We start from the raw sequence: 27,670 nt of genomic DNA, 5'->3' as shown, positions 1-27,670 counted from the left end.
TGATCTTTTTTTTTAATCAATTGTAACACAGGGTGCGCAATTTTAGACCCGGCCAACGCATGGGGGAAAGCCCGAGAGGTGTGTAGTCCGCGGTGGGGTTGGCAAGGGGTAGCGTAGCAGGCTTCAGCGCACAGCTCGGGCCCTTCCACACCGTTTGAGTGGAAACTAAGCGGGCCATGCAAAGCGCAAATGCAAATGTAACTTCGAGACATTTGTGCCTCGAGGCATGGCGTCCCGCCCTACCCCTCCTGCAGCAAACTGTGACGCTCCACGCGTCCACATTCCCCACGACACTGTGACCCCGCAGGCCCAGTCCAGAGACCAAAACCAGGTCTCCTTACTTCCTACCCTTTTCAGTTTCATGGCACTAGACTCTTTCGGGTCGTCTTTTATTTACAAATAATAGATTTACAGCGAGAGCTTTAAGTGGATGGTAGATCCGGGGCGGGGGGGGGGTGGTGGTGGTGGTGGTGGTGGTGAATGGTGGTAAAAACAAACTCACCACCACCAACGAAAACTACCCAACCCTCAGATTCAGAGATCTGAAAAACGCAAAGACTATCCAGTCAGAGCCCCGGGAGCAGCCGCGAGCAGTCCCCCGTGGGGCCCAGGCTCGGGACGACGAACGCGGGCAGAGGCTTGGGGAGCCCGGGGCGCAGGTCCGCGGGGCCACTTCCGCGGCGGGGCGCTCCCGCCGGCCCCAGCCCAGGGGCCTCGGGGGCGGCTTCAAGGTTATCCAGGAGCCGGCGCCCGGTCAGGGGCAAATCCCAAACCATCCCCCTCAACAGAAGGAGGCAGCCAGCCCCCGGGAGGGGTCTTTTGGGCGCTGGCCCTGAAGGTCGCCGGCCAGATCGCGGGCTCAGCGAGTTGTGTGTCCGGGACGAGGAAGCGGAGGCGACCTCGCCCAGGAGTTCCCCGCCTGGTGCGCGCCCGCCGGGGCCCCCCTCTCCAGAGCGCGTGGCCGCCTGGCCGCTGTCACCTTCCGGCCCCGCGGCGGCCCCGCCTCTTCTCCCGACTTCCTTTCCTCCGGCGCGCGGCGGCGGGGCGGGGGCGGCGGCGGCGGCGGCGGCGGCCTGCGATCGCGGACCTGGAGCCGAGGACCAGCCGGGCCAGCCCTGCCGTGGGGGTATGCGGCCTGCGCGCCACGCGGCGCGGCCCGAGCGCTGGGCGCGGGGGTGCGGGGCGCCGGGCTCGCGGCGGGGGCTCCGGGCGGGGAAGCCCGAGGTTGCCCCCTCCTCCCCCCACCCCCTGCCGCCCGGGGAAACCTCCTGCCCGGCCAAAGAGTGCGGGCTGGGAGGGCCCGATCCCTTGAGACTTGCTCGGGAGGGTGGGGCTGGGAGGCTGGGAGTGGCAGGCACTTCCTGCGCCCACGTGGGGGCTCGGGGTGCCGGGTTTCGCCGGGGTCGGATGCCGGGAGGGAGTGGTGGGCGGAGGAGCGCGGGTTCTGTCCGGGCACGTTACCAGATGTGTCCCCCTGGAGTAGCATCCCAACTGTTGCTGCCACTGGGTTTCGGGGCTCCCCTGAGCGTTAAAGCAGACGTTGGAGTAATACCCCCTTTCCCTCTCTTCTTCCCCTCCCAACTCCTGTTTAGTGGGCACGTAACTGGCACCCTACAGCGATTATGGATGCCAACTGTTGAGCCGGTGGTAAACCAGTGCAGTTAAGAGGGCTTACAGGCTTCTCAGAAATTTGGGCCACAGATCAGTGGATAATCATGGGTCCCAGTAGCGACTTTTCCCCTGCATCCCAGTTTGAGGCCCTGGCGCGCTGTCCTGCTTAAGCCAAGGGCTGGAGCCTGAAGCCCAAGTGCAAGGAAATGAACACCTGCCTTCCACCCAAATGCTCAAGAATGCTCAGTGATACCCACTCAGTTCTTGTGTTGCCCTCTTCCCTTGTGCTGTTTATTTTCCCTTGAAAGGACCCCACCCACCCCTTACTGGAAGTTTCAGGGGCTCCCCCTGTTGTAGATCAGCTTGTGCCTGCCCATGAGCGAGTAAGTAGAGCCCAGGTTACTAAAACTTAGCCTCAGTCACAGCACTCGACACTTTTGATTGTTTCTTCTCACTTGATTGAGTACTCAGAGTTGATAATTTCTGTTTTCATCTGGGGAAGCTAAGGGGAAAGAAAAGGGACAGATTCTCTGGTTAATATCAGAGCTGGGACAGCTCCAGAGGAATCTGACTGGCATGGATAATAATCCTATGTGATTTAGGGGAGTTTCTGTAAGATGGGATGTTACTACCTTTGCTAGGAATGAGGCTTGAGTGAGATGATGCGTATAACCCTTCACAGTGTCTGAAAGATAGTAGATGATCAATAAATGTTCTCCTTTCTCCCTCCCTCCCTCTTGTGCTGGCTCTATTTCCTAAGGGAGGGAGGTGACGGATGAGAACAATTTGTGGAGCAGGCATTTGTAGTAGGTTGAAAAAAATCCTATGAGAAAGCAGTACATAGATGTAAAATTTGGGGATGTGAAACTCTACGTGCCAAAACCAAACTCCTGAAATAGTAATTTTTTTCTTAAGGCCAGACACGATCTGAGGTCCCATGATCTGTGATTTCTGATGGATAAATGTAACGGAAATTGACTCTGCAGATCCAAAGTTGACATGTGGTTGCATTGGCCTGGCAAGCAGGTGTACCAAAATGCTTTTCTCAACCACTGTTTTCCTTCTAGACCCAGCATGAGTGAAGTTCCCTGCAAAAAACGTGATGACTATTTGGAATGGCCTGAGTATTTCATGGCTGTGGCCTTCTTATCAGCACAGAGAAGCAAAGATCCAAATTCACAGGTAAGTGAGTTTTCTAAGAGAGTGGACACTCACAGATACAGAGATAACCTGGAAATGAACAAATTACAGCAGGAAGCGGATGCTTGGCAACTTAAAGGCAGAGTAAATCTGCCTTTTGTGCCGCATCCCTAGGTGCTTACATTTTTCAGCCACCGTTCACGGCTTCTTGGACATCCTCGGGGGTTAGGGGGTCTGCTTTCTTGGGCTTGTGGGAGCTGCTGCAGAAAGCAAGCGAGGAGATAGAGAGCTCTTCACACACCCCTGCTCGCTTTGGAGCTCTGCAAGCTTCTGGTTTCATGTCTGCCTGTCCAGGGGCAGACCAGCCTCGCCAGGTCACCAAGCCTTTGGGCACGTTTCCCTGTAGGTCGGAGCGTGCATCGTGAATGCAGAAAACAAGATTGTCGGCATCGGGTATAACGGGATGCCAAACGGGTGCAGCGATGACCTGTTGCCTTGGAGGAGGACGGCGGAGAGCAAGCTGGATACCAAATACCCTTACGGTAGGGCCTGGTTTGTGTTTCCTTCTGCTTTAGGGGCCTAGCCTTGGTGGTGCTTAAGTCAGATAGCTGGTCAGAAAGTATCATCTCTTTTTAGTCATCAACAGCTGGACAAAAGAAAAATCCTATTGGACTGCCTCAATTTCCTGCCCCCGACCCCTGTCCGTGAATGGAAAGCATGTTAGTGGTCACCCAGCCTGTCCCTGAGGTCCAGGGGTCCGCTGCCTGTGGAGGGCCTGCCAGGCTCTGCAACCCTAGAGCATGGATGGCGGACTTCTCTGCAGAGGGCCACAGCCCCTGGTGGGGGTAGCAGGGGATGTGCACGGGGGCTCCACGGGTTGTTTCTTGGCCACCTGGAGGCAAAGTCAGCTAACCAAGGACTGGCTAGGGCTTAGCTCTGATGAGAAGCATGGTTCATTCAGCCCCTCTGCCTGCAGAGGAAATCTCAAGCTCATCTCTGAGAAGTAGGAAATGACTGTGGGCTGTGATATGGGAAACAAAGGCAGAAGACGAATTATTAAATTTCCTCACTACTTACAGCCCACCGACGAGTCCTTGAAACAGGCAGAGTGACCTTCCTCCAGGGACTCGGCTGCCTCCATGTTAATGCTTTGCTAAGGGCAAAAGGCAGTCCTAGCCCGGCCCCTAGGATCCTATAAGTCTACTTTAACATATAAAAATTCCTTTGGAAACTTCCTTTGTCTCTAAACCCCCCAAGATCCATGTTGGCAATCATCCTCCAAGCATATGACCCTCCGATATACATCTGAAGGGTCTCATGACTAGGGTTTTATTAGACGGTAGTAAATGACCTTTTCCCAACAATAGCTAGCCCCCTCAAGGTCCTGGAAACGTTGCTTCCAAAATTCCTTAGAGACCGATGCTATCCCTAACCCCTTCCCAACTTGAAAACATATAACGGGCCATTCCTCCTGACCCCAGTACAGCTCCTTCTGCCCACGGGTTCTGTCCCCGGGCTTTAATAAAACCACCTCTTTGCACCTAAGACATCTCAAGAATTCTTTCTTGGCCGTCGGCTTCGAACCCTAACATCTTTCCTACATCAATGTGGATGTCAGAGAATGGATGGTTCGGTGTCTTCTTCCTGTTCTGGGTCTGTATTCCCAGGGCGGCCGGTAGTCAGACCACAAGCCAGACGTGTGGAACCGAAAACCTTTGGCCTGGCCAGCTCTGGTTTTCATGTTTAAATTAGTCAAGGGTGCTCCTTATAATTTGTTGAATATCTGAGCCCCAAGAAGAACCACTTCAGAGATTGGGAGGGATGAGCCACAGCCTCGCTTTAACTTTAATTCCCTGGAGAAGATGCAGCCAATGCCCTAAGGCAAATGGGACTGCGTACGCTGGTTGCTGGTTTTTCATAACGTGAGGGCCTATGTTTCTGTCTGCAAATGAACCGACCGCCTCTGTTGGGAGTACAGCACATGAAGGCCATCCAAATGGGAAAGATTGGGCCTTTAGGAAACGCGAGTGGAGGAGTGATGTAAGACCTTTCTCCTTTGTTGACTCTTCCACAGTAGACTGGCCTCTGGGGTTTTCTATAGAATTCCAAGTCTACTCTTAGTGGCATTTATGTATTTTATATATTTTTACTGATGTTCCTGGACCTTAATCATGTTAAATAAACCCCTTGTGTTTCTTTTTAAATTTCTCTTTGCTTCAGGGCAACCGCTCTGTTTTCCAAAGAAAAAGAATGTTCCTGGAGGCGGGGAAGGCACTGAGGAAAGCGGGCGGGGTGGGGGTGGGGGGCTGCAAAACACTCTGGGTTTCCCAGGAATAAAACATAGTTCAGTGATTAGGGGGATTTAATTGTCAGTCCTTTTAACTCCATCCCTGGCAGGGGAAGGAAGAACCGGGTCCCAGACAGGAGAAGGTAGAACCATCTTCTTTTTTTTTTTGCAGTTTTTTTCTTCTTTTTTTTATTCTTATGTTAATCCCCATACAATACATCATTAGTTTTAGATGAAGTGTTCCATGATTCATTGTTTGTGCATAACACCCAGTGCTCCATGCAGAATGTGCCCTCCTCAATACCCACCACCAGGCTAACCCATCCTCCCACCCCCCTCCCCTCTAGAACCCTGTTTGTTTTTCAGAGTCCATCGTCTCTCATGGTTCGTCTACCCCTCCGATTTCCCCCGCTTCATTCTTCCCCTCCTGCTACCTTCTTCTTCTTCTTTTTTTTTTCTTAACATATATTGCATTATTTGTTTCAGAGGTACAGATCTGAGATTCAACAGTCTTGCACAATTCACAGCGCTTACCAGAGCACATACCCTCCCCAGTGTCTATCACCCAGTCACCCCATCCCTCCCACCCCACCCCCCACTCCAGCAACCCTCAGTTTGTTTCCTGAGATTAAGAATTCCTCATATCAGTGAGATCATATGATACATGTCTTTCTCTGTTTGACTTATTTCGCTCAACATAATACCCTCCAGTTCCATCCACGTCGTTGCAAATGGCAAGATCTCATTCCTTTTGATGGCTGCATAATATTCCATTGTGTATATATACCACATCGGTAGAACCATCTTCTAGCCTTAGCGTTCCTTGTAGCTGAGTGGAGCTCCTGAAATGAATAACGTGCTAACGTATTGTAGAAACTTTTTTCATCCTGACTGTGATTCTGTCAGCTTTCCATGGTAAGGAAGAAGGGAAAGGATCCGTTGTTCGTAGGTACGTGGTGAGGGTAATTTTTCACGGGGCAATGTCCCACGTAGAAACAGCGAGAGTGAGAAGGTCGATGTGTTTCAGGTCTACACTGAGATGCAGGACAATCACGGTGTTATTTCACCCAGTCCACACGGTGGAGCCTTGGGCCTCCTGCTGAATGGAGGAGTTTGTAGGTGTCAGTCTTGTAAAAAGCGAAGGCTTCTTGTAAAAAGATGCCAGTGGTCAGACCGTCGTAGAAGGGTCCTCCTTGGTTCCTTAGCGGCTCTCCAGGCGGGACCTGCCCCTTCTTCTTCGGTCACTGTGAGCCCCGGGCAGATCGGGGCAGTGACCTAGAGGCCAAAGGCTTTGCCACCCACTGGCCACCCCTGACTTCGCTGTGCTCCAAAACCTGTCCAGTAGCTTTGCCTAACTTTGAGGCAGTACCTTACAGAGCTTCTTTCCAAAAGGAATTAAAAAGAAAACCAAAACCCATGTAGGCATTTGTCCAACTTCACTGATTTTTTTTTTTTTTTAAATTGACTAGTTGCTGGGTTTCAGGACGCTGGTTGTCTGTGCATTATTTTGTACTCTCCATACGCTACCTCTAGGTTTTCAAAGCTCTTTGCCTTTGCTTATCAATTATTCATTTTACATGTGGCTATGCTAGAATGTAGACAGTTTTCTTTCACAAGAGTAGACTTGTACTTTGATGTACCATAAAAGTCGTAGACGGTATTAAATGCTTTTTAAAAGGCATTTAGTGTTAGTACCATCATAATACATGTAAAGGTGGGCTTTAAGTCTAAATAATGATGACTAGCTACAAACTGTACACTCAGTCTTCTTTTATAAGGGATTTTGGGCCACAGAGAAATACATGTTTGGATCTCTTTGGAGGTGATAGAAATGTTTGGTGATAATTGGCCAAAATGCAAGTTCTTTGTTTTTTTTTTTTTTTACTTACATTTTCAGATTAAATTAATTTGAAAAATCAGTGATCATGTCTGGGATGGGGTAGGCTTAATTTTTTTTTTTTTAAAGATTTTATTTATTTGTGAGAGAGAGAATGAGAGACAGAGAGCATGAGAGGGAAGAGGGTCAGAGGGAGAAGCAGACTCCCTGCTGAAAAGGGAGCCTGATGTGGGACTCGATCCCAGGACTCCAGGATCGTGACCTGAGCCGAAGGCAGTCGCCTAACCAACTGAGCCACCCAGGCGCCCCCGGGGTAGGCTTAATTTGAACCCTTTCTTTCCTCACCAACATTATCGGCAGCCAAGCTGCTGAGGAAGGATAGATGATGTGCTAATCCCTATAAAGGAGCATTAGGGATCATCCAGAGTTCTAGACCAGCAATTTCTTTGTTCTTTTGAATATATGAGGATCCTCTTTCAAATGTCAACACTTCCAGGACCCCTATATAATGCTAGTTAAACTCTCCCTATCTTTCTTTGAGTTATAATTGACATGTAATGTTATATTAGATTTCAGGTGTACAATCTAATGACTTGTTATTTGTATACATGGCAAAATGATCGCCATAAGAAGTCCAGTCAATGTCTGTCACCCTACATCATTACAAAACATTGTGTGTGCGATGAGAACTTTGAAGATCTGCTTTCCTAGCAACCTTCAAATATGCAATACAGTGTTCTTCACTGCAGTCACCATGCGGTATGTCACATCCCCAGGACTTACTGATTTTATACCTGGAAGTTTGACCCCCTTCACTCATTTCATCCACTCCCACCCCCTACCTCTGGCAACCACCAATCAGTACGCTGCATTAATGAGCTTTTTTTTTTTTTTTAAGTTTCCACACGTAAGTGAGATCATTAGCATTTTTTTTTTTTTTGAGAGAGAGAGAGTGCCTGTGGGGGGAGAGGGGGAGAGAGAACCTAAAGCAGGCTCCATAGCCAGCACAGAGCCCCATGGGGGGCTCGGTCTCATGACCCTGAGATCATGACCTGAGACGAAATCAAGAGTCTGAGGCCTCAACGACTGAACCACCCAGGTGGCCCCGTTAGCATCTTTTGAGTAACAAAATCCATGGATGACAAAAGCAACTTGCTCAGATACCAGTAACGCTTTGCATTACTCTGAGCTTTATTAAGCAGCACTTGTGTGTGTTTAGAGAAAGGGGATGATGTTCCCGCAGTCTGTGGACCATGCTTGGAGTAGTGCCTCGGAGTCCTGTGCCCACAGGGTCTGAGCCTGCGCATTTCTTTTATGGATGGGAAAAGAAAGGCCCAGAAACATTAAGTATCCTTTGTAATGCCACATAGGTAGGGAGACGTCTCCTAACTCTGAGGTCAGTGCCCTCCACTACCCAGCTGCCTCTCCCATGGGGCCAGGGAATTCAGCTTTGCTGAAAGATTGCTTAGGTCGGAGCCCAGTGGACCACCTGTTCTCTCTTTGCACCATGCCCTTGAGCACGCAGAGGCTTAGGCGAAGTAACACCCCGGAGGTCAGGGGCTCACATGGTGGTGCCCTCCCCTAGGGCATGAGGCTTGGGAGCCGTGTAAGTTTGGGTTTACCAACAACATATACAACTTAATTTTCCTTATTAATTCTGTAAATTTAGAGTCATTAGTCTTGATTGACACTTTGTGGAAAGGAGAGAAGCGCAGAATACTTGTAACATAATAGGAAGATGGAGGTTTTTCTGGGCTGTGTCTCTGGAGAGGCATTTTTAAAGGGTGTTTTTGTTCTTCCAACCTTAGGATCAAAACTTCATGAAACTATTTGATTATAATGTAGTATTAATATGGAAAATGAAAATTCCCTCTGCCACAGAAACTGCTTTTTATCTCATTCTTTTCCTAAAAAATCCAAAAGATAGTATGATGTCAGTAACATTAAGTGGCAGGAAGAAGTCAGCGTTAAAAGTGACACCTTTTCACATGAGTGACAATTAAAAAACCGGGAAGCAGCAGATTGATCTAATTTAACTATATGAAAAAGCTTTGGAAGACTTTTATTTTTAGGCGGGGGTGGTTGCTAACCCCGGGATGAAGTATTCAGGTGACATATTTAGTTCCTTTCTCTTTGTGAAGCTCATTAGAATGAAGCACATTTAATCAAAATACCAATTTTATAAAATGGAGGTAAAAATACTCGTGGTAATTCAGATATCACACTTTCCTTGGGGTTTCATAACGAATTTTGATGACATGGTTTACAGACCAGAGAGCTGGAGTGGAGTCAACATCCTTCATCCTTGAGAGCCAACTTTGCATTTTTTAAATCGTGTTCCCTCTGCTCACCAATCTCGCCTGTGTTTCCCTGTCATGCTGTTTCCTGTTGGTGAGGGATGTGTGGGTGAGCATGCTTCTTTGCCCGGCCTCCTCTTCTGTCCCATCAGACCAGAAGCCAGGATTGCTTTGCCTGCTGCCTCACACTTGTTCATCATGGAAGGACCATTGTTCTGATGCCCCGAGGGGGGTTGGTTGCCATGCTCTAGATGCATCAGGCAGAAATGGAGACGTGGGGCTCCTTCCAGGGTCAGTTCCTATTTCTGCAGGAAAACTTGAGAAAGGATCTAGTGCTGGGGAGGACAGTGCTGGAATTCAATAAGACATTGTGCAGCCTGGCAACTTCCAACAGCTTGCTAGTGTGTGGTGGTACTTCTTTAAATTTTACCTTTAAGGGCGCCTGGGTGGCTCAGTTGGTTAAGCGACTGCCTTCGGCTCAGGCCATGATCCTGGAGTCCCGGGATCAAGTCCCGCATCGGGCTCCCTGCTTGGCAGGGAGTCTGCTTCTCCCTCTGACCCTCTTCCCTCTCGTGCTCTCTGTCTCTCATTCTCTCTCTCTCAAATAAATAAATAAAATCTTTAAAAAAAAAAATTTACCTTTAAATCTAATCCTTATTTTTTAGATTTAGCATATTGTTAAGCATGCAAAGATGTCATTTTAGTGATGACTTAGCCATTTACCTTACCCCCTTGAACACTGACATTTTCCTGACTGCCGTGCATGTGATATATTTCTTTGGCATCCAAAAGGTTAGTCTTGAGAAACTAATTTATCAAGAAGTTAGGCGGCTGATCCTTCTTAAGCTGTGACTTCCTCAAAACTTGGAAGAGCTTCTTCGTAGTTAAGATCAAATTTGTTCCTTCAGCCAGCTGAAATTGAACGCCCTCCGGTTTTGTTAGGCAGATCCGTGGATTTGATGACTTGCTGTTTGTTTTGCTCCAGAATTCTAGTTTCACTTGCAGATTCCCACCGTCCCTCCCTTGCTCTGCCTCCTAGCAGTGGTGGCCCTGACAGTGTGCCTAAGGAGGACCTTTTGTACAAAATGACGAATATAATCAATGGGAAACCTTCGAGCAAGTTTACCCCGGGAAAGAAAGAAAGTGCATTATTTTTATGAATCAAGGGACAAACTCAGGTTTCATTGTGTGATGCTTTAGACAACACAGTACAACAGTGTATGTGTGAGGGTCCCCCTGGAAATGAACCAGCTTATTTTAAGGATATTTCATGTTCAGGTATAACTGTTCATAAATAGACTTAAGAATAAATCATGATTTGGGAGGGTTTAATGTATTTGATTTTTATCTGTGTGTTTTATTATTTTATTTTATTATTGATTATTATTTTTTAAGTAATTTCTACGCCCAGTGTGGGGCTCGAACTCGTGACCCCTAGATCAAGAGTCACATGCTCCACGAACTTACCCAGGCAGGCGCCCTTTTGTCTATGTATTTTAATCTATAGATTCAGGGTTAATTATTTTTGAAGAGCCACAGATTACTGTTTCACTAGGAATATCTACAAAGCATGTATAGATAGTAACAAGTTCTGAGGAGTATACGTAGAAAAGCATATGTAAGAAAACCTAAAATGCTCATCTGTGGGGATCCAACCTACTCATAAAAATACACACATTTGTCAGTGTTTTAGAGCCGGTTTACTTCATGCTAATTTGCAGTAAAACCTTATTAAATAATCCAAGGATAGTGGTTTCCAAATTAACGAACAGGAAGTGAGCTCAAGTTTATCTTTGTATTGTCTCTCAAAATAAAAGGTCTGTTGAGAAACTTAATAGTATCAATAAAATTCCAGGGTCACATTCAACCCATTTTAGGTTTTAAGTTTGTGAGCACGTTAATTTTCTGAGTGCAAGTGGATATTCCTTGTGGTAAATAGAACTTCTTTAATTTTTTAATTTCGGTAAGTCTTTGGCCTAGAACTTTGGGCTACCACACAGTGGGGGTCTGGGGAGCAGCTGACAATGATGGGCTTCCTTTCTTTGTTCTGTTGATCTATATCTGTTTTTGCTGATTTGGGCTGATCTTCTCTGAAATCAGCCTGAATGACTAGGGTCTTACTTTGCATTATTTTTCGACATTCAACATTTTCAACATGTCAACATTAACTTCGTTAATACTGGTATAAAGGTAGAATATGTATATATTGTTTGCTCCTGGAAATATGCAATCAGACCCAGTTCCTAGAGATTTTTGCAGATATTTATATTGCATTTTGCTTTTACTTCTTAGGACCTTTTTTAATATTTGGGTGAGATCATATATATGTCTTTGATATGCATATTAGCTAAGAAATCCCCCACGGTGCTTAAAACCTCAAGGACCAGATTCCAGTGGCAGAATCCCAGACAGGCTTCCGGAGTCTAGGGTCCAGGTGTGGAGTGTTTATACCCAGTGATTGTGGGCTTGTTAAACATAACTTGACATTTACTTCTCAATATCTTTATGAAATAAATGATCACCGAGGACTCCATCAGAGCTAGAATTCTAAGGAAAAATTAAACAGTATAGCTTTGATTGCATTCAATTAGGGCGCCATTTCTCTACTTACGGGGCTTGAAGGGGGTTCCGAAGCCATCCTGGGCGAAAGCTGCCGAGCTATAACAAGCTGGTGGTGGCAGTGACACGGAGAGGACGTGCATCTGTGTGTGTGTGGACAAATTAATAAGGAGAGAAGCAGGTTTTATTCGTTCTGTCCTTCCAGCGGTCGAACCCTGCGCCAGCTCTAAGATGACTCTAAGTCGGACAGAGACGGAACGTACAAGCATGAGGGGGCTGTTGAAGATTACGGTTACGCCACAAACGTGGAGATTGGAAGACACTGGATGTAAAGAGGTTGGAGGGTAGAAAAAGACCCCACATCGAAGTCCAAGAAAATATCTGAATAGAGGAGGCGGTTTTAGAACTCTGTGAGACAAGGGGGTATTCTTTTTTTTTTTTTTTTTAAGATTTTATTTATTTTTTAGAGAGCGAGCGAGAGAGAAACAGCATGAGAGGGGAGAGGGTCGGAGGGAGAAGCAGGCTCCCCGCTGAGCCGGGAGCCCGATGTGGGACTCCATCCCAGGACCCCGGGATCACGACCTGAGCCGAAGGCAGACGCTTAACCATCTGAGCCACCCAAGTGCCCGAGACAAGGGGGTATTTTAAGACCAAATGGAGAAGAAGCACTTCAGAAATCCTTTTGTGGATCAGTCAATGTGACAATGTTTATTGAAACACGGCATTGGGAAATCCCGGGACGAATGGAGAATATTAGTGAAAGCAAGGGAGTTAGAACTCCAGGGAGCACACTCTCTGGAGGGTCGGTCCTAGCCAGTTAACGGACGTGTAAATTTTATCTCTGTGCTTCTTCCAAATGATAGATGCCATAGTAAATTTAAAATATTGAATATGATAACTGAGCATGAATTTTTTAATTCTGCAATTAAAAGACTTTGTTCAAAACGCCATTAATTTTGAGTTTAGGTGAAAAAGGGAAGCGGGATTCCTCACTGTCGTTCTTCCTTCTGCAAGTGAGTTAACAACTTTTTAGGAATTGAAGTAAAGACTCATGAGTCTTCTCTTCTTTTATCAGTTATGAGTTGTCTGTCGGTGATGGGGGAGTTCTCGAGTCACTTGCTTCCTTTTTAAAAATCACGACTTTATTTTATATCACAATATGTTTTTCAGAGGCTGTTCACCTGTGGTCATTCATTCACTCAGCACATCCCATGTCAGGCACTCTGCAGGAGTAAATAAAGTGTACAAGGTCTGTGTTTTCAAGGACTTTGCAGACTCACAGTGATGGAGGTAGACATGAATGAAATAAACAGATGCTGTTAAATATTCCTTTCTGAGGAAGTGACTTTTAGGCTGAGAGCTGAAGGATTTGATGGGTTCCCAGAGGTCAAGGTGGGCTAGTCAGTGTTTGGGGATGGGAAGGACATTCCTTGCTGAGAGAGTGCTTGGTGCAAGCCCTTGGGCAGGAAGGCACTTGGAGCATTATGTGGGAGGGAAAGAATTTGGCCCACGCTTAGCGGTTAAGGTTAAGGTCTGAGTAATGAGATGCGGTTGGGGGCTGTGGGATAAGGAGTTTGGATTAACAAGATTAAGTTGGTGTGTGGGGGATGTGTGGATGGTTCGGGGCAGGAGTGGAAACAAGGATGGCAGCCCTGAAGTGACTTTGGCACGCGTGTCTCTCTGGTGACGGGTGGGGGTGTCGGAGATGGAGAGGAATGGATGGATCTGGGGTATATCTTGGAGGCAGCGTCAAGAGGGCTGGGTGACAGGGTGTCTGAGAGGGAGACTGACTGTCCTCGGTGTTTAGTGACCTGGAGGTCATTATTGACGCTGTCACGGGCAGCTCTGATGGAGTGGTGGTGGTGTTGGAAGGCCAAAGGAGAGCCAGCTGAAGGAAGAACGGCAGGTGAGGGAATGGGGACAGCTTGGAGAGATGGGTTTGGGCTGTGTGTGAGGACAGCTGGACGGGAGGGTGATGGGACCAAGAGAAGGGTTTCTATGTCCGAACGAGACCGATGAATCCAGAAAGGGAGAAAGAGGAAGGTCTGGGAGGGTGTGAGGAGACGGCCTCCCAGGCACATTCATTAGTGGTAGAAGAGGATCACTGACTGGTGGGGTAGGGGTGGGGGGGGGGGGGCGGATGGCAGCCGACGCACAGTCTGCCTAGTTGCAGGGGGGATGTGATCCATTGCAGCCTCTCAGTGAAGGATAAGGCAAGGCTGTCCGCCGCAGGGAGGGAGGAGGAGCGTGAGCGGGCTCAGGCACGGGGGACACGGGGAGGAGATTGCAGTGCGGAGTGGAGAAGGCCTGCCAGAGTCATGTCCTAGAAAAGTAGGGCAGGGTCACCAGCTCCTGTCTCATCTCAGAAGCCTGAGTCAGGTCAGTTAAACCCCATTTTGTGCAGGCCGGAACAGGATCAGTGAGTTGCCCAAGGCGGGCCTCGTAGAGCCGGAATTAATTAGAACACACACATCCTGACTCTTCTTCCAGTGCTTGCTGCTCAGTCCCAGTTTATCCTTTGAAAGCTATTAACGCGAGAGGGAAGCTTGGAATCTTTATTGTGTGTATTTGCATTACAAAGCTGTCAAGCAGCGATGAGTGTTCTGTTTCTATTCATGTTTCTTGAGTACATTTTAGGCATCAAACATGTATTTCACGTGAACAGTGGGGAGGGAGTTGGGCATGGCTTACCCATCGATGAAATGCAGCATTTCCACGCCCTTCTCCCTCCGACCTGATTGTGTACCCTTTGCACACGGGCAAGCAATGTGATTAGAGTTCTGGGGGCTTTATTGACAGTAATGGAAACACCACAGTCAGAAATCTCTTTAGCCCTACGCACTGCCCCTGGGGCTAAGTGGCCCCCGGGCGCCGCGCTGTGCTGCCGGCAGCCTTAGCAAGAGGCAGGGGACGGGGACCAGCGTAGAAGGGAGAGGAAAGGAACGTGTGCTCTCCCGTGTCCGACCGGAGCAGCCCGGGGCTGCCGGGTCTCAGGTGGGCAGCCCGGGCAGGAGAGCTTGGGGAGCACAAGCGTGTACCAGGTTGCAACTCGGTGCCGTGCCTTCACGGACCTTAGTCACTATCGTGGGTCTCTCTGTCCATTTCACAGGCCGGGAGGCTGAGGCTCCACAAGCGGTGGGGATAGGGTCCTGGAACCAGTGGATGGAGGAGGCAGAGCCTGTGAGGAGTGGCCGCGGGGATGCGCAGGGAGGAAGCAAGGGGAAGGCAGAGCCATCAGCTGGCTCCAGGGCCCGGGCGCCTTTCGTCGGGCCCCAGGGCACATTGGAGGAGTGGAGATGGGAAGGTCCCGCTGCCCCCGGTGGGGCGCCCCAGGATTTGGTGCTTCACCCAGAGCCTGGAGGATTTGGCTGCCTTCTGAGTGAGTGACTCATCTCCATCTTCCTGGGCCTGGCCAGGATGCCTCTCTGCTGTCATTTTCTTCTGCTAGAGGCTTCTCGGGGCACCGGGCAGTAACGGAACAGACACCAGACATTTTCCAGGCTGGGGACTAGCTTCTGTCTTCTCGCTGTTACCTGTTTTTATTTTCACCCGCAGACTTAACGCTGTCCTAATCATCGTCTCTCTGCTGGAATTGTGTGTCCCTCAAAGCCAGAAGGCTGTGAGGCCCAGTTGCTTCCATCTTCTGGATAGAAAGACCCCTAACTGCGTGGGGTGGGGCCAGGGGGCAGTGGTGTCTGATTCTGAGCAGGTGGATGCGGTCAGGTGAGGCAGAAGGGCACCATGGCACCTGTCACCCTTCACCTGTCGGCCCGTTTCCTGCCCCTTCCCACTCCTTTTCGGTGCTCTTCTCTGGTGTCTCTAGCCTTTTGCTTGGGGCTCCGGCATCTCCCGCCCGGCGGGGCCTGAGCCCCTCCAGGACTGGGCTTACTTGCTCCTACAGCCCCGGTGCCCAGCCCTGTGAGCGCTCTGCCTGCGACCAGAACCCATCACTGCACGTCCGAGGGAAGTGCCTACGGTTTAAAACTGGTTCCTCTCCCTGCTGCCGTGCAGTCCAGAGGGATGCTCCTCTGGTTAGGGGTGGCAGAGCTGTCTGAGAAACCCTAAGAGTGAGATATGCTTTGGAGCACGCCAGGAAGTGTCAGAGAGGAAGACTTTGGGGAGGGGGGCCTTGGGGGAGTTGGGGAGCAGAGCAGCATGAGGTCCACGGGCCTGTGTAGTTGGGGCTGGCTTCAGGACGTGATGCAACTGTTGTTTCCAAGTTGTTTGTCCCTCTCCCCTTCCCCACCTGTAGCTTTGAAAACTCTGATCCTGAGTCTGGTTGCTGCTTTACAGATATGGCAACTTCATGAAGGGGAGATAAGGTACTTGAGCTTTGACCTTGCCCGGGGGCTAAATTCTAGCAATGTTTTGGATTTCGGGGTAGCGGGAATAGTGAACATGGATAACATTTGGGGTGGTACCCTAGAGGTGGTGGTCAGGGGCTTAAATGCAGAGGCTCCTCTGTTGTTAAATTATTGACTTGAAGGATCGGTACTTGGAGGCTGGCAGTGATGTATGAGGCCCTGTCAGGATATCTTTCAATAATTAAGAAATAAGTAGTTGAAACTCCATTTTAGCTCCAGAAGCCCCAGTTCCCTAAATGGATCTGTTAGAGGGGCAAGTACACGCCCCACCCCTCAGTGGACTTTTCGCATCTGTGGGGCTTCGAGCACAGGAAAGAGGGTGCCTGAGCCCCGACAGAGAGACGCGCCAGGGTGCAATGACTGACAGCTATAGGACCCTTGAAGTAAAAGCACTTAGATCCTTATTTCAAAAGGTAATGATAAAAAGGATAGAATAGAAGTGGAATATCTTGTAAAAATTAACAGTTATTTTTAAAAATGCACAGGGTCAACTTTGAACTCGGGTACCCCATGTCATGTCAATTATTAATTGCAGGGTGAAACCTCCCACCTTTTCATTCTGGAAGGCCATGAGCAGATGCTTCTTGGCCCTTGAGTGCTGTCCCTCTGGCTTGTCAGTGAGCGAACTGTCCATGCTATTCACGTGGGTGGCTGCACAGCCCGAGAACCTTTGAGGTCAGGGGCAGAGGCACATTTCCCCAGAGACTTATCGAGGCTCGTAGAGTGTCCAGCCTGGAGGGTGTTGGCGGAAGGTGGGGCAGGAACCGGCCGGGTGGCAGCAGGTGCTCCAAGTGTGACCCTCGGAGCCGCCCCTCCCTGAGCTGCCACACCAGGCTGCCCCTCGCTTCAGGGCCTCCTTGGCAGAACACCCCTCAGGCCCGAGGAAGTCATTTTCTTCAGGTAAAATTCTGTACCACTAAAAATGGGGGAGTTTTAACCAACCCGGAGAGTTTCTTTCTTTTTTTTTTTTTAATTAATTAATTTATTTGACAGAGAGAGATACAGCGAGAGAGGAAACACGAGCAGGGGGAGTGGGAGAGGGAGAAACAGGCCTCCCGCGGAGCAGGGAGCCCGATGCGGGGCTCGATCCCAGGACCCTGGGATCATGACCTGAGCCGAAGGCAGACGCTTAACGACTGAGCCACCCAGGCGCCCCTGGAGAGTTTCTTTAACTAGAAGAGAAGCTTAGTTTTCCTGACTCCAAATTTTATCAGGCCCAGTATTTCCCATCCTGGCCCAGGAGCCCACGGGAGGTGAGGGTGGAGCCTCGCTATTACCGCTGAATTCTTTGTACTGCAATTAACGTTTGTTTAGCATTATTCAGGTTTTTTTTTTTTCTTAAAAAAAAACCTATTTAAGTAACCTTAATAATAGTACTATCTAAAATAGATGTTGTCTTAGTCTTGTATCAAATGAGATGAAAGTCAAATCTGTAAAATGTTGAATCTCTTAAATCTAGCCAGGATGGAATATATCCTGTTAATTTGTCAAACTTCTAGAGAACCACCTACCTGAGACAGTAAGGATTAATCAAGCCCTAGTAAGAGGGAATTTGAAAAATACAGTTTTCTAATTATACAATCTCTTCTCAGTGGTCCAAGGTTAATGCAGTTCTGAATTCTGACAGTTAGTAATAGAAAAGGAAAAAAAAAAACGACCAAAGCATATGAATTGTCTTAAAATTACCTGAAGCAGAGGCTCTCCTTTATAAGCATTAATCTGATATTTTCACCATCTGATTCTTTTCCTTTTAAACAGTGGTGAGAATAATTGAAAGGTTTTGTGTCAGTCTTTGTGCTTATCAAATATACTTGTAGTATTTGGAGATTTCTTTTGCTTATTGCTTAGTCACAGATGCATAATTCCAGGTAGGTAGTTGGCAAATGTGTCTTTTTTGGGGACAATTTAGCTATCTTATGAATACTTCCTAGGGACTGTGTATGTTTGGGATACCCGGTCCTGTTCCTACTACAAATATAAAAATTGTGTGCATCTCAAGGTCATGAACAGAACCCCTCCTCGTTGGTTGGTTTTTGCTTTCATATATTTGTAGCTCTTGTAGTTCTTCCCGGGTGACACAATAAAAATGCTAGCACTAGAAAAAGATGAATTTATTCTTTCATTTGTTGCTGTCAGTTAACTATGGAGTATTTATCATGGAGAGAAAAGTCACAGAGAAGCCTCAGACCATCCAAAACCAAGGCTTGAGGAGAAGGTGGGACACTGGGTCTGACTAAATCAACCTGCTCCCGGAGAATCGACAAATGCATGAATACTTAGTGACTACAGGGGAAAAATGGAAGACCAGGATCGAACCTTGGAAAATGACCTGAAGGGCGAGAGAAAGAAAAGACCCCACAGAAAAGTAGGAGACTCCACAAGGCCTGGTGCCTGAGAAGGTTTTGAGTGGAGAGCTGTCACTAACCGAGGGCCTGGTGGGCAGGCGAATCCAGAGATTGCATCCAGAGAGGCACTGGGTTTGGGTGAAGATAAGGCCATCCAGGGGTGTATGTGAGAGTTAGCTCGTACCAGCTCACCTGAGCAGAGCTGCTTCTCTCTTCCCAACTCTGGGTCATGCCAGGACTTGGAAATTGGCCATGTGGGAGTAGTCACCCCACTGAAATCGGCAGATTCTGCAAATCAGGGCCTTTTTTTTCCCCCAGTGGTTGTAAATATTAACATATTACAGAGTCAACAGGTTTCCGTAGTCACACACTTTAAAAAAAAAAAGATTTACTTATTTATTTTGAGAGAGAGAGAATGAGAGAGAGCGCACAGGCGGGGAGGGGCAGAGGGAGAGGGAGTCTTAAGCAGACTCCATGCTGAGCATGGAGCCCCACATGGGGCTGGATCCCACGACCCTGAGATCACGATCTGAGCCAAAACCAAGAGTCGGAGGCTTAACCGACTGAGCCGCCCAGGCGCCCCCATAGTTACACACTTTTTACATGGCGACCCAGCAAACATAGTTCACACCTGAAACACACACACACACACACACCTCAGATAGTTTTTAGAAACGGCACTTAACCTTTGCCATGTGGGACGCGTTCTGATCTCTTCTCTTTTCATCCATTCCATTGAAAAGGGGGGGAAAGCTGTTTGTAACTCATTAAACTGATTTCTTGACCTACAGTTTGGAAAGTATTGGTTTAGCAAAAACTAGAGGTTGTATATGCGTGGTGAAGTCAAGAGATGATTATTTAAAAAATTAGTCTTGCAGTTGTAGGCAGGACAATTTCATCTCAAAAGGAAGAAGGAAAGAGATCTGAAATGCTGAGAAGATGGCCTCTTGAGAGTAGAGACCAAGGACACACAGAATGGAGAAAACCTGAGTTGCGGGGAGCTGGTGCCCCCTGGGGGAGCTGGGCCAAGGCTTCCACTTGCCCTTGGCCTTGGGAGAGAAGGCTCATGATTTGCTGTCGAGAGCCTGTCTTGAAGAAGATCCCGCTGTTCTAGAGGAAGGTGGGAGGAAACTGGACACACAATAGGAAAAAGCTAGAAATCAGATTACTTGGTATTTCAAAACTCACTTTTATGTCGTTAGCCGGAAATGCACTTTCTCAGAGTCTCTTCTTCCTGCCCACCCGAAGGACACGACTTGTCAAGGGTCACACAGCTTTAAGTGGCAACTGGGCCTTGAATACACTGTTTGTTAATTAATTGAATTTAAATAAAAAAATAAAGATCAAAAGGAAAAACTTAAAACTTGAAAAAAACCAAACAGGGGCGCCTGGGTGGCTCAGTTGGTTAAGCGACTGCCTTCGGCTCAGGTCATGATCCTGGAGTCCCGGGATCGAGTCCCGCATCGGGCTCCCTGCTCAGCAGGGAGTCTGCTTCTCCTCTGACCCTCCCCCCGTGCTCTCTCTCTCTCTCTCTCATTCTCTCTCTCAAATAAATAAATTAAAAAAAATCTTTAAAAAAACAAAAAATAGGGTCTCCTGCGTGCCCGACACTCAGTTGTTCATACAGCCCAGTAGACCTCATGTTTCTAACAAGAAGCTTTGTATTTTTTTCCCGTGATTTTGTAGCTAAGAGAAGGGAATTCTGTTGATGACCCCAAGTATTATTTCTATCAGCCACCCTTTATACGGGGATATTGGATGCAGCTCAAGAGAATCTGTTTCATGTGGTAATTTTCATTAATGAATCCAGACCATACAATGTTCAGTTTTATCCCCAAACTGCCTCCGATGAATAGGAAGACGGTTGCAGTCAATGTGACCTTTTTTTAGAGATTCAGAAGAAGACGGTTATTAACAGTGTTTCCGTACAGACTCAGAAACTGTAGTTCTGAAGATTAATACCAACACCATCCAAAAATATTTATTAGATGGGAAAGCATCTTCTTGCTATTTGAATTTAAGAGGACTTTCTGTATTTCCCAACATCACCATCAATAATTGGAATCTGCATTTCCTCCTTTATTCATTTAATAAATATTTAACACCCATTATGTTCCTGGCATCGCATTAGACTCTGGGGGAGTTAGAAAGAACCTCGAAGACCGGTCTCTGCCCTCAAGGGGGAAATAAAAGAAACAATTACATCTAATTGTTTTTTTTAACACCGAGCAGTGTTAATCCCTGCTTGGGAACATCTTGGTCACCAGGGAAGTAGATGGGGCTGAAGGGCCTCTCTGAGGCCAGTGTCCTCAAGGCCACTGAGCCAGGGAGACTTTCTTCTCTCTCCTGTCGTCCCCGGGAGAGTGGCTCAGGTCCTTCTGTGGCCGGCCGGCGGGGGATTAATCTCCGATGGGCTGTGATCTTAAAAAAAAGGCTCATTGACTAAGTGAGTAGTCAGGGCTAAAATGTCCAAGACTCTGAGTGTAGACTACTCTTCATTTAAGGCTCCCATGCTCCCAGAAGAAGGTGTTCAGTGCAGAAGTTTGGTGAGTTGGAGAGGGCAGGGGGTGGGGGCCCCCTTGAGGGTCCCCATATTTATAATTCCGGCAGTTTTGTGTGATTTGGACCATGGCCAGATTGTCATTAATTTGTTCAACAAACATTTACTTTAGCACTTGTGTGCTTAGTATGTGTTAGGTCTCCTAGGAGTTACCAGAGGATTCTGCAACGCAGTGTTTCTGCAAGGCCTCTGCTCGTTAGAATCAGGCCGGGAGTCTCTTAATCCCAGGCCGCACCCCAGGTGAGTGCAGACCGGTTTGCAAATCACTGCCCCAGGGAGATGATAATAGAGTTTTAGCAACACACCCAGAAACTTAAATAACAATATAAGAGCAATAGGGTGACCTCACAGCGCAGGTAGGGGATTCTCAACTCAATCAGAGGGGTGAGGACTACTTCCTAGAGAGGAGGAGCGCCCTTGTGGGTTAGATGGTGGGACACCTCGCCAACGCCTGGGGAGACGGCTGGGTTTACAGGTTTGCGGGAGAAGAGAGGAGGGTGCTCTCTCTAACTCTGAATTCAGGCAGGTCTGCGAATGACCTTGGATCACTGTTTGGGGATCGTTGGTGGAATGGGCCATAATAGCAAGAACTTGACTTTTCATTAAGTGGATGAAGGCTTTTCTAACGTAAGTCAAACCACTGGTTATCTGCCAGCATCTTTCTCGTGTGTATGGGGGCTGAGAGCCGTGAGGTGAAGGAAATCCGTCAGGATAGAAATGCTCAGCTTCACTTCCTGATTCTCTTGCTCTTAAAATTGCACCCTGCCCTCTTCACGGTCGCAGCAAATATCCCTGCATGTGCATATCAACACACAAATGAGCCATTTTATGTGCGCAGTCCCATACCCCAGGGTCTTGTGGAGCCGTGAGCTATTGCTGTGCTGAGGGTGGATGAAGATACTTGACCTTGGCCTCTCTTGGCTGCTCGAGGCGCTTACAGACCCAAGGCCGCAACAGCGAATGGTTTTGCTGCTAATCGCCAACCTGTCGGACCACGTGGCCCTCATTTGGTATTCTCAGTACTTTCCGTTTCTAATCAATTTTTAAGAAATCGAGTCTGTTATATATGTTTTTTCAAAGGGGCGAGTGGAATGCTTTAGCAGCGTTAGTAAATTCCTCATGAGTCGCAATGAAAGTTTTTCTTTCCTTGTCTTTCAAACCCACAGTGTGCCATGCCGAGCTGAATGCCATCATGAACAAAAACTCAGCCGATGTGAAAGGCTGCACTATGTATGTCGCCTTGTTCCCGTGTAATGAATGTGCGAAGCTCATCATCCAGGCAGGTAGGAGCTGGGCCCGTTCCATTTGTCACATTTGCATTGTTGCCTGCTCATCAGCAGCTCATTGCAGAAGCGCTTGATCTGAAATTGCTATTGTTTAGATCAAAATTAATTGCACTATCAACTTTGCAAGGTATTTCCTGTGTTTTGTTTTTGAATGGTGCCAGGTATTCTAAGACTAATTGCATCCTTTGTGATTCTTAGCATGTTTTTAATTTAGTTTGCAACTTCTTAAACTGCAAGCTGCCAAAAAACAACACAGGCATTGCATATAATTACTGCCAATTTACTGTTCTCTGACATGTCGTGCATAGATTAGGGGGAGGGAGAGAAATGAACTTCTGTCAGAAGCAAGGTCAGCTGGTAGTCTGTATATGAAATTTTAATTTGTATTAATATATGGTAGATGTTTTAGGATCTAAACATATCTTTGCATATAAATGTCATCAGACTCGAATGGTACTACTGTTAAGTTTTCCTTACATTACAGTTGCCATAAATCTACACCATTGTATTCTGATTATTTCACCTTTTTCATACTGTCACATCTGAGATTCGGCTACACTATGTCGCCATAAAACTCTCAGCTTGAGATTTAAAGACTTATCATGTTAGCCAGATGTGTGGTTTAAAGGGGCTGTTTATCACGAGCCCATGGGTCTCTGAAAAGAGATCCGGTGGTATCAGAATCAGAGGCTGGCCCCTGGTAAAGGATGTTGTGGGCTCCCTCCCTGGTGGTGCGTGACCCTCCGGGAGTTCTCCTTACCCAGCACGTAGTCCCTTCGGAGGCTGGTGGAGGAGCAGGGTGGTGTCTCAGATGCCCCCCAGACTCTTGACCCTCCAGTTAGCACTGCCCTGGGGGACAGGAAAAGAAAACAGATCTGCTGTTGGTGGAGCTGGCTGGAATCAGTTCTTGGAGCCATTTTTGGAAGCATGGTGGCACTTCCCCCACACCACCCACCTCCCCCACCGCCTCCCCCACCCCTCGCAACCATCAGCCTCTTGTGTTAAGAGTAGTCGCCTTGTGAATAAAGAAATTTGATTGCCCGCAGTAAAGAAAATTTGTTAATCAGATCAAGGCTTGACTACTTGACATGTTTTCACTTTGCATTTGTTAAAAAAAAGAAAAATCCATAAAGACTGGAGGGCAGATTAAATATAATCCATTGTCTGCTGTATTGGAACGGGGTAGATGTGTATTTCAGTAAGTGGACATTGTGGGCAAGCCTGCCCGGGAATGGTGATTCATCACAGACACTACGGGTCGCCGTCTGTCCCTGTGTTATGTGTATATACTAAGGGGGCTTCTCCTGTTGTTGCCTTTGAAGGTATAAAAGAAGTTATTTTCATATCTGATAAATACCATGATAGTGATGAGATGACGGCAGCGAGGCGCCTGTTTGATATGGCTGGGGTGGCCTTCAGGTAAGCGGGAAGAGCTTGGGGGCAAGGGGGTGGAAGGCCGAATGAAGAAACGTATTTGACCGTGGCTGACGTTTAATTTCTGCTTGTGATGCCTGACTTCCACACTCGGAAGCATCTTTTTAAATGTGATGGGCTGAGGATCTCAAGATGATGTGGGGGGTGGATTTTTAAGAGCAGTGACAGAAGTATCTGAAGACAATCGGACTGATGATCCTGCATTTAAATATTAGGAGCTTTCCGGGGCTTGGACTAAATTACTCCAGTAGCGAGACATTGTAAAAATCACAAGTTTCGTAATATTAACATTAAACCTTTGTAAATTTTGCAAATGTAACAATTCTGGCATCGAAAATTTAGGATGAAAGTAACCTGCTAGGTTGAAACACCAGGAATTCTTCTGATAGCAACATTTTAAATTGAGATTTGAAGTCATTTTGACTTTTATGATTATCTGTGCTAGGCAAAGATTGGGAGGTATGCTTTACTTGCAGGCAGGTTCAACCACCTTCGATTCATGATGGAAACTTCATTTGGGACTGAAAGCTTTCAAAGCAATTCCTTTACAGTGTCTGTGGTCAGCAGTGGGGTTCTGTAATTAGTAATGTACCTAACCCCTTGTGTTCATTACTGGGGATAGAGGTTATACGTAATGAATCTCTTGAACTGTTGTGCCTTATGAGACTTTAAATCCAAATTATTTACATAATAATAATAATTAGATATTAACTGTTTACTGGTTTTAAAAGAATACGATTAGTCCCCAAATATTTTCCTTTGAACTGTTTTAGAAGGTACACTAATGAGTAAAACTACATGGTGGGTTTATTTTACATCTGCATTTTTAGAACGGGACTTTAAAAATTACTCCTCACTAAAGCTAGTTGGTTGCTTTTTTTTCTTGCTGTGTGTACAAGAGGCAAAAGAAGATTTACCCTTTTTTGCTTTCGAGCGATTCCAGGTTGGCTGCAGAAATATCCTAAGAAGGAAGATAAATCTGTTGGGAAAACTAGAAATCGGGTGTCATGTTGTGCAGCTAACTTGTTAGAAATCCTTTGACTCCCTGATAATTCATGAACTCAGCTAGCTGGAGAACATACAGACCGAGCCACCCCATGCATCTTTTTTTTGTCTTAGTCCTTTCTGGCTCATGTTCCTCTCGGTATGGTGCACTATAATTGGCTCCTTTAGAGATAAGATACCAAGCGACTCCCTGGAAATTTTTTTCCTCGCCCACAGAAAGTGTAGGTTAAGCCAAAGTAAACAAATTGCTTTAACTACTTGCTGGATAATATCTTGATATATTTTGTTTCTTGTGTTTAGGAAATTCACACCAAAGTGCAGCACGATTGTCATTGACTTTGATTCAATTAACAGCAAACCGAGCCAGAAGCTTCAGTGAGTTACATCTCATTACAACTCCAAAAGATTGGGATTATCCTCTTCTAAGAAGCTGCTAATGCCTTTCATCTTGAAGTTACACATAACTTTTTAATAGCCAGTCCAGCAAAAGTAGACATCTAAAGAATGTAGAGCCTCAAATCTTCCCGACTGTCTCTCTTGTCACATGGAATGTGCATCTGTTTAAACTACTGATTTAGGGTTTAAAATCAAGGAGCCTGTAGATGGCCTGTCGCACGGGGCTGGCGTGTGTCCTGGTTTGCTGGGACGCTGGCGGCGTGAAACGGCTGCTCCTCGCTGCTAAGGTGCTGGAAGGACAAATAAATAATTGTTGTTGTGCTCCTGGCAGGATGAACAGATGCATTGATTTGAACATCCGGCCCAAGTGAAGCATAACGTGTAGTGCCCTTGGGGAAAAAAAATAGGACCCCCATGACAGGTGCCAATGCAGACGTATTGGCTTTAGGGCGTGGAGGGAAACCGCCACCGACCCACCCCAAAATCCTAGACAGGATGGCACAGCTTTCCTGAGGAATGATGAGCACCGCTGAGCCCGGAGCACTTTCTCTCCTTCTGCTGTCCTGCTGCCTACAGGGGTGGTGGCACTTTCTGCTTCCGGAAGTGGGGACCCCCGTTGGTTTGTGCCCCACGCGGAGCTCTTACGTTACTTTATCTGAATAATGAGTTGTTCCCGGCGGAGACAGCCTGTCTCCCCTCGTCGCCCCCAAGACCACGGCTGCTGGGGCAGCAGGGTCGTGTGGATGGCGGTGGCGCGTGCACCTGCCCCTTCTACCACGTGGAAGAGTCACTGCTCCTCCGCGTGCCCACACGGTGCATGTCCAAGGCCGCTCAACCAGGGAGTCGATTAATTCCTACCCTGTAAGTGAGATGTGAGAAGTTCAGCCTGCCTTGCGGTGTTTTATTCCAGGTCTGTTGGTAACGGGAGCTCATCTGTGCTCCTGGCGCCGTGTCTTCAGCAGCACAGAACTCGCCTTCCCAGTCACTGCGGCTCGGGGATGTGGCTCAGTGCGCCTCGTCTTTAATCTCCCTTAATTTTTATTAAACGTGCTCAGTAGCTTTGTTGAGAAAGTGGGTTCTTTATCCTAAAGATTATTACCGTTCTCAAGTGCTCTTATGTTTTCATGAGCTTTTATTTTGTCTCTGAGGTTTTGTACTCCGTATTCTAGGGCATTTTGTAATTTGGCTCCTTACCAATCTTATTAAAATCTACCACACGGAAGTATGTTCAGTTTTTATGTTTTCATTGTATGCTTAGCTCTCCGTTTCTGTCATTTCTGTATGGTCTGTGGAACACATCACATATGTTTCATGCTCAGAGAACAGTTTGAGGGATGGGTGCTGGGTGCTTTCCCCGGGGTTGATGGGGGGCGATGCGTGTTTATGGACAGGGTTGAAGGTGTTAAGGAAGTCTCACGTGCGGGCCATCTGATGGGTCATCCCGGCCCTCTGATGGGCCCCAGGCTTCCCCCTCCTGTGACACTTCTGTCGCCTTATTCTCTTTCTAACTCTCTCTCTCTCTCTTTTTTTTTGGGTCTCTTCTCTCCCCCCAGCCACTTGTTCCCAGCTCTAAAATGCATAAAACAAAAGGTACATAGAAGAAAGAAATCAGTAAAGATACTTAAAGATAGAAAATATATTAGATTTTTATGTGGCTGCACATTACGAGTCATGAGCCCTGTTGCGAGGAGTGTGTAATTTTTATGTCACATTCGTAAGTATGTCTAGGGGCTAATAAGCCAGGAGGGCATCTAATTTAGTTCATGTTGGTACTATCTTACATTGTGTCCCATTGGTTACATGGAATTTTAGTGGGAAAAAAGGTTATTTTTTTTTCCCCGTTGGGAGATGTTTAAGGACAGATCCTTGCTCAGAAGGAAGTACATCCACCAACAGTCTGTGGTTGGGTTGTTTATGGAGTGGTGATTCTCTCGGTGTGGGTAGGTAAGGCTTCCACACACAGAACGGTTGCTGAACTTGATTTCCTGGTGACGGGAGTGTAAGTAATTATGTCTTGGTTTCTGCTATCACTGCAGGAGTGGTGGGATCTTCCTGTCCAGAGAATTCTGCAGATGTCAGTGTTCCAGTTAATAGAGGTTTGCTTTGAGCTGTTGCCTTTGGGAAAAGCATTCCAGAAGGAAGGGGTTTTGAGCAGTCTTCTGCCTCGCAGGCATTACTAGATAATTGTGGCAAAGGGAGACTCTATCTGAGAATAGTGTTGCTACCTGTCACAGCTAATAAATAACAATAAGGAAACCATCTTTCACCGAATGGTTGGCAGGAGAACTACATTTAAAAGGCAAAATTTATCGACTTCAGTAATTTGGCAAAAAAGGCCAAAAAATGCCCTCCATTTCCCTGACACATTTCATGCTTTTCTTCTTCTTCTTTTTTTTTTTTTTTTTACAAGTCTGTCCTTAAAGACTTCTGAAGCCCAACAAGACCCATGTATTAGCCATCTTTTCCTAAATTACAAATGAAGAAAATAAAGAACAAGCATATAAAGAAAAATTGAGAAGAGCTTGAATAAAAATATAGGCTTGGATGAC

The 27,670-nt window shown here is 47.2% G+C and overlaps 1 protein-coding gene across 1 annotated transcript; it reads left to right on the top strand.

Moving 5' to 3' along the window:
• The first annotated feature begins 1,087 nt into the window (after positions 1 to 1,087).
• DCTD (dCMP deaminase) lies at positions 1,088 to 26,337 on the top strand. The gene is made up of 6 exons (XM_021694215.1): positions 1,088 to 1,126; positions 2,679 to 2,793; positions 3,158 to 3,293; positions 22,167 to 22,283; positions 23,609 to 23,705; positions 25,026 to 26,337. Exons 2-6 carry the CDS (start codon positions 2,686 to 2,688, stop codon positions 25,102 to 25,104), a joined length of 537 nt encoding a protein of 178 aa, XP_021549890.1. The 5' UTR covers positions 1,088 to 1,126; positions 2,679 to 2,685; the 3' UTR covers positions 25,105 to 26,337.
• Positions 26,338 to 27,670: the final 1,333 nt, after the last annotated feature.

Source organism: Neomonachus schauinslandi, chromosome 2 (assembly GCF_002201575.2).
Source record: "Neomonachus schauinslandi chromosome 2, ASM220157v2, whole genome shotgun sequence".
Lineage (NCBI taxonomy): Eukaryota > Metazoa > Chordata > Mammalia > Carnivora > Phocidae > Neomonachus > Neomonachus schauinslandi.
This window is presented reverse-complemented; position numbering and strand designations above follow the sequence as displayed.